General features: G+C 44.2%; 2 protein-coding genes across 2 annotated transcripts; one reads left to right on the top strand and one right to left on the bottom strand.

Annotated features, from left to right (window-relative positions):
* Positions 1-1,259: 1,259 nt before the first annotated feature.
* Positions 1,260-2,744, top strand: BBA_10331 (histone deacetylase; the record flags this gene model as incomplete). Its single annotated transcript, XM_008605428.1, has 1 exon — positions 1,260-2,744. The coding sequence occupies one exon, from the start codon at positions 1,260-1,262 to the stop codon at positions 2,742-2,744; it is 1,485 nt and encodes a 494-aa protein (XP_008603650.1).
* Positions 2,745-3,467: 723 nt separating this feature from the next.
* On the bottom strand, positions 3,468-4,822 carry BBA_10330 (septation protein SUN4; the record flags this gene model as incomplete). The annotated part of the gene is made up of 2 exons (XM_008605427.1): positions 3,468-3,512; positions 3,569-4,822. 2 exons carry the CDS (start codon positions 4,820-4,822, stop codon positions 3,468-3,470), a joined length of 1,299 nt encoding a protein of 432 aa, XP_008603649.1.
* Between the last annotated feature and the right edge of the window lie 2,610 nt (positions 4,823-7,432).

The following is a 7,432-nucleotide window of genomic DNA, read 5'->3' as shown; positions in this document are numbered from 1 at the left end:
TTTTATCTAGGTTATTAAATAAGGTATACTAGACTAGTTAAATCTAATTAATATAGTACTATATAGGTACTAAGGTAAAGTAATTTTAAAGATACTTTAAGAGAATTTTATATAAACTATTATATAAATTATAGATATAAATTTTCTTAAAGATACTTTATTTTAATTTTTTAAAAGTTAGATAATAAAACTAATCTATAAAAAATATAAGATAAAGTAATTATAACTCTATTTATATATAAAAAGTTAAAAAATATATATTAACTATTATATTATTTTAATATTTTATAATATAATATAAGTTAAAATTATTTAAATATTAAAGATTATAATAATAAAATAATAATAATAATAATAATAATAAAAAGGTTTATTAATTATTTAAAAATAAATATAAATAATATATAATTTTAATTTATTTATATAAAATAATTTATAAATAAATAATATAAAATATAGTCTTTAATAATAAATAAGTATTTTATTTCTAGAAAATTATTATTTTTTTATAAATATAGGAATTATAATATTATAATAGATAGTTAATATAAAAGAGGGTAGGTTTTTACCTAGATTAGATATATATATAGTATAATAAGGTACTAGTATAGCTTACTTAGTTATAGTTTTTCTTATTATTATAAAAGATAGAGGTTCTAGATAAACTATAGGCTTAACTAGGGTAATTTAATTAATATATTAAATAAAATAGTTTAATTAATAAGTAATTATATAAAATCTAATTTATTATTTTAGTATTGTTATAGATTTAATTTTTAATTTATATTTTCTTATTCCTTATTATTTTCTCTTTCCTCTCCTACAGCAAGCGAACCTGTTATGGCGTGAGTGGGGCTTTTAGATGGGTATATTCGAATCGGGCATAGTCGCTGAATCTGCTACCAGACGAGACCCAGGCAGGGGCGTCGGGACTTCAGTAGCCTTCATTGCCTGGACTGGCTTCGCAAACTTGATTAGAACTCGCGTCAACACCGTGTCAACTCAATACACCCGAATTTGGCGCACGAATCGATTGATTCTCGGGCAGCAGAGACTTGCAAGAACCTACCTATCCGCCGCACCACTTCGTCCTTAACTTCCGGGTGCTCCAACCTCTCTGGCAAAGCACAAAGGCTCAACAGCTTGCACATGCAGTCGCAAGGCTGTAACAATAGTGCATTGCCAGACATAATCGTCAGCAGTGAATATACAAACTGCTCATCGTGGCTCTCGGGAGCTTTGCTGGTCTCCTCGCAGCCATGGATGCACACAAATTTCGCGTTCCCAAACCCAACTACCTCCCTCATAAGCAAGATATTGATCATGATATTGTTGAAGAGCATCATACGTCGCTCGGACTTGCCAGCGACATGGAAAACGCTAGATTCTACAATAAATGCAAGCGCATGGCGGAAGAATCCGGCATCACGCGACCGAAGGGTTACAATGTATCGTTTCACTGCAATCCAGACATGGAGAAGCACCACTTCGGCATGACACACCCCATGAAGCCCTGGCGCCTCACTCTTTCCAAGTCCCTTATCTACTCCTATGGCATGTCATTCGCCATGGACAACTACGTTTCGCGCGCTGCCACGTATGAGGAGCTAGCTACGTTTCACTCGACCGACTATCTGGACTTTCTCGGTACAGTCCTTCCAGAGCCCGTTCCGCGCGATCTTGAAAACCAAAATCCAGATCTCAAATTCAACCTCGGCGGCTCCGACTGCCCCCTCTTCGACGGTCTCTACGACTACTGCTCCATGTCGGCCGGCGGCGCGCTCGACGGCGCGCGCAAGCTCTGTTCCAAGCAGTCGGACATTGCGGTTGCCTGGGGTGGCGGCCTGCACCACGCGAAGAAGGCCGAAGCCTCGGGCTTTTGCTACATCAACGACATTGTTGTCGCTATTCTTCAACTCTTGCGTTACTACCCTCGTGTTCTCTACATTGACATTGACGTGCACCATGGCGACGGCGTTGAGGAGGCCTTCTTCTCGACCGACCGTGTCATGACTGTCTCTTTCCACAAGTACGACCCAAACAACTTTTTCCCCGGCACAGGCGCGCTGGACGACAATGGGCCTAAGAGCGAGCATAATCCCGGCGCGCACCATGCCGTCAACGTGCCCCTCAACGACGGCATTACCGATGAGCAATACGATTGGCTCTTCAATTCCATCATCGGCCGTATCGTCGAAAAATTCCGCCCGGGTGCCATTGCCCTACAGTGTGGCGCCGACTCCCTGGCTGGTGACCGCCTAGGTCGCTTTAACCTACAAGTTCAGGGTCACGGCGCCTGTGTCGAGTTTTGCAAAAAATACAACCTACCCTTAATCCTCTTTGGTGGTGGTGGGTACACGCCGCGCAATGTCGCTCGCGCCTGGGCCTATGAGACATCCATTGCGATCGGCTGCGACGATAAGATCAATCCGACGCTGCCGCAGCACTTGCCTTGGCGCGACCAGTTCCGCCAGGACACCCTTTTCCCAACTCTGGAGCAGATCCTCGGCGAGCCGCGCGTCAATCGCAACTCGCAGAAGCGCCTCGCAGACATCCTGCAGCATGTCACTGAGCAACTGCGCTTCGTCCAGGCCGCGCCCAGTGTGCAGATGCAGGCAATTCCACCCGACCTGGCCGGCATTCGTGAGGACGTTGAGCAACGCCTCAAGGAAGAGAAAGAAGAAAGAAGCAACGAGCTGCGGCGAGCGAGAGAGGCGGGGACAGCCGTACCTATGGAATTTTGAATGTAGCCAGCAGAATCGAAACTAAGCCAAAAAATAAATAAATGAAGATTTGATTCATGTTCGGAGGATACAGCATGACTAGACTGAACTTCGTCAAAAAGAGCAGCTTTTTCTGCACTACAGTGGCGTTTCATCCATTACACACATCAATGAGTTGTCTGAGTCTGTTTTTTGCATGGCAGTCACCACTAGTGAAACCCAAAACAAACAAGATTGCGTCGATGCAAGGCAGCAGACGCATCTGACATCAACAGACTAATTACAAGGAAATGCGTACCAAGATAGAATCAATTGCGAGAATAACTAGGTAACCAAGCAAAACAGGATTATTACTTCGAAACCAACCCCAACCTCACAGGAGTCTTGGGCAGTTCACACGAGATGAACTGCAAGATGCCTCAAGGTATCATCAAGGACAAATCAGGACCCGAAAAGGAATGAGCCGATCAACAACACCGCCCGTGACACAGTAGAGTATAGCCAGTCATCACAGCGCAGTATATCCAAACGTGGCGCTGTTGTGTTCCGGAACTCTACATCATCTACAGCAACCAGCCCATAAGCAACAGATACAAGTTGGGCCAAACTCGATTGCGTCTGGTCTCGGGCCTAGATCCTCGAGCAAATTTCAGCCCTTTAGTGGTACCTCTACCGAAAAGAATATTCACATGAAAATCCAAGCAAAAATAGCGATTGTGGCGGTGCGCGATTAGACTGTGACGCCTAGTAGTAGCGGATGGTGGCAGTCTGGCCCTTATCCAGGCCGGTCTATATTCCCAGTTAGTATTGTGCACCATTCTTGGTGAAACAGAAGAAAGACTTACGGTACAACCGTCGGTGCCACCAATCCATTCGCCGTTGTGGTAACCACATTTGGTGTTACCGCCAATGATCTCCATATTGAAGTCGGGCTTGGCAGAAGAGGTAGGCTTGTTCAAGAAGAGAGAGATGTAAGTGATATTGTCGTCAGCCATACCGACACCAGCAACAACGGCAGCCCAGTTGCCACGGTCGCTGGGAGAGATGGGACTCTTCCAGATGCAGGCATCTTTGGCAGCAACGCCCTTGGGATTGATATAGTACTGAGCCGAGGTCTTCATATTCTTCCACTGGTAGTATCCAGACTGGCTGGGGTTGGTGAGCGGAACAGTTTCGCCGGCCTTGGCAACGGTGGGTATGTTCATATTTTCATTGCCCGGGTAGTTGGTACGACATGTAGCGACTTCGTCGTCGAGATCGTTCTTGATGAAGACACCGCCCTCGCCAGCAGTACAGAGCTGCTTAACGCTGGGGCGGGTGAGCTCGAGATAGCCATTGGAGTTGCAGTAAAGACCGCCAACGGATTGGCCGGTAGCGCCTTGGATTTCGGGCCATTGACTCTTTTGGTAGCCAGGCTTGCAAGCGTATGAGCACATGTCACTCGAACTGCAGCCCTGGCCAGCAACGGCCTCAACGATGTTGTCGAAGCTCAGCGCATTGGGGTAATTGGCGACCTTCTGAGCACCTACCCACCCACCAAGTCCCATCCAAGGAATAGGGACTGCGCCATACTTAGAAGGAAACTCGGTGCATTTGACTTTGCCGCTGGGAAAATCGACATCCTCGCCACCCGAGCTGCTGCTGCTCTCGTCGGCATCGCTGCTGGCGGCAGAGTTGGCGACAGGAGCTTGAGCAGTGGAGCTTGGCGGAGGAGGTGGCGGGGTTGATGTGGTAGTCGGAGGGGGAGGAGGCGGTGTGGTCGTGATCGTGGCAGACTTGGACTCGAGGAATTGGGCGCCGAGGTCCTTGCTGGTGGACGGGGCCGGAGGAGTGTAAGTCGGGGTAGACTCGCCGACGACTACGTACTCGCCTTTGTCAAGACCCTTCTTAGCCTCATCAGCGTTCACGACCTTGCCGCCGAGCTGGTAGACGGTTTCAGTAGGACCAGCAACGACGTGGGTCACGACATCGGCGTCGCGCTTGTCAACCTTGGCGGCATCCTTCTTCGCGTGCAAGTGACGGTGGCCGTGGTGGTGGGACGAGGCGGTGACAGTCGCGGCGAGTGTGACCGCGAGGGTCAACTGGGCGAAAGTCTTCATGATGATCAGAAAATGTCTGAAGAAATGTCAGCATCAGCGTCATGTTTAAGCTGCGAGACTGCCATAGACAGTCTGACTGTCAAGATCATAGTCGACTGTGGGCTTTGGATCATATAAACGAGACGCAACTGATAAATGACTCCATTATTCCTTGTGAACCGTGCCGCCCAACGCCACACGCTAGAATCACAGCGCAACAGGTGTCGCGGCCTACACACCTTGATGAACTCTGTAAGATAATCGAGTAAATATAGGGTTCGATGACGAAGGAATAAAACGAGAGCGCGAGCGATATGAGCAGGCCGGGTCAAAGGAGTGTGGTAGAAAGCGGAAACTCTCAGTTGGACGAAAAGAACGGCGCGATGAAGATGCAGAAAGCTGGAGGGAATCGTCAGAGGTAAATGAGACGGAAAAGGAGGAGGTCCAGCTTGCTGGGGACCGGGGGGGCTGGCCCGGAGTACGAAGAGAGCACGACGGTTCAATACGGTTGTGGTCAGTGGTCACTTAGGCCAGGCACAAGGGGGAGTTGCGCTCAGGGGCGTGTGGGGTTTGGCTTTTTTTTCTTTTGGAACTAGTGGATGTGTTGCCCTTGTGTTTAAAAAAAATGCCGAGTTTGGCGTACGAACTGGCAGGTTGGGCGGGCGCATGCTTGTCAGGAGGCGTGTGCGTGGTGCCTGGGGAGATTACCTCACTGAACTAAATTAATTGCAATGCTTTCGTGCTCGCTACTTGATTAGTGCAGGTATTATTAGGGTCTAAACTACAACTCTTCGGGCAGTAATCCCTTCTAAAGCTATGGCGGTTGCTCTGCAGTGCTTTGGCTGTGGGCAGCGCCTCTGATGGTATTTACGCGGCGCGTCGATGCATGCCAGTGAACTAGGCCATATAAACAAAGACCAACTGCGACGTATTCGCCAGGGGCAGGAGGCTTTTCCTCTTCCACCGACCCTTCCATTCAATACCCGAGTTCACAGATCATACACAACTGTACCCTCTAGTTAACTTGAAGCTGGAAGGCAAACCTGTGTTGCTTTTGGTAGTCTTGTCATGGGCGCAAGAAACTGTCAAGTATTCGTCCGCAATACTCCTTAGTTAAAATCAACTGCCAATTGCCAGTCAAGTACACAAAGTAATTACTGGCATTCGCAGGTCTAGCGGCGCACTTCGGCGACAGCATCGGCGCATCTCATAAAACCACAGTTAGAGGGGAAACGGCGGTGCCCACTCTAAGATGAGTTTTTTGTTGATCTATATATATCCGTCCAGGGCATCGCATTGTGCTAGAGGGCCTGGCAAGAGAAAGGAAGTCACCAGCAAGGTGCAGAGACTCCTCTCTCACGCCGTTCGGTTCATTGTAACCGGAAATTTCATGATGCCAGCACGCACCCCTTACCAATATGGAGCCGAGGAGCGTGTGAATTGCGCCCACTTAGTGCAGCGAATAAGTATTAATGGAGTGGAGTATGGCTCTACCCACTAGTTCTTGCACGTCGATCAGGAGTTCCTCTCGTCCCTCTCTGTAACTTTGATGACTAGCTCGTGCCTAACGTTCCGCAGTACTCATAACAACCGTCGGCGAAAGGCTGCAGAACTTTGACGCAAGCTATCGTGGCCACGACTCCGCCTCCATTGTCGGAAGCGGAAGAATGCTAGTCCGCTGTGAAGCAGCCACAGCGCGTAACTACTGAAATCGTTTGTGTTGAGGAACTTCCGGTGGGTCTAGATGGCCGAGCCCCGCGCCCACATTTCAGGGAGTGACAAGTCTCCGAAAGACTGGCCAGGCCCCAGCAACCATATGTGCTAGCCGTCCCCGCCCCCTCTTTCATAACCTCAAAAGAGTGCTCCCAACGAAAAACAGCAAAACACTAAGACTATCATTTTAAAAGATATAATTAACTAATTCTAATAATATAATATATATTATAAAATATTTTTATTTTTATAAGAAAATAATTTAATATATAACTTAGTCTTTCTTTTATCTCTAGTTATTTTTATAACTTATTTAAAAACCTTAATATAATTTTATTATATTATAAAAATATAATAAATTAATTTGATTATAATTTCTTCTTTAATATTATAAATTATAAAAAAATCTATTTTTAATTAATAAAATCTCTCTTTATTAGAAATAATAATTCTTTTTTATCTATTTTTCTAAAATTATTATTATTATTAGTATTTAACTTTAATATCTAATTAAAGTTAAAAAGATATTATTTAAATCTATTAACCTTTAATAATACTTTAAAGTTAATAAAGCTATTTTTCTAAATTCTTATTATTAAATTTATTAACTTATTTATAATAAAAAAATAAAATATATTAATTAATTAATTAAATTTACTTTAGTTAAATTTATTACTTATCTAATATCTTTATCTTTATAATAATAAGAAAAACTATAACTAAGATATACTAGTACCTTATTATACTAGGTATAGACCTAGTCTAAGTAAAACCTATTTTTCTATATATTTTATTTATTATTATATTATAATTCCTAGTATTTATTAATATTTAATAGTTCTTTATAAGTAAAATACTAATCTATTATTAAAGACTATATTTTATATTATTTACTTATTAATTATTTTACTTAAATAG

The sequence above is a fragment of the Beauveria bassiana genome (genome assembly GCF_000280675.1).
Source record: "Beauveria bassiana ARSEF 2860 unplaced genomic scaffold BBA_S00134, whole genome shotgun sequence".
Lineage (NCBI taxonomy): Eukaryota > Fungi > Ascomycota > Sordariomycetes > Hypocreales > Cordycipitaceae > Beauveria > Beauveria bassiana.
The sequence above is the reverse complement of the archived record's forward strand: the minus strand, read 5'-3'. Positions and strand labels throughout refer to the sequence as shown.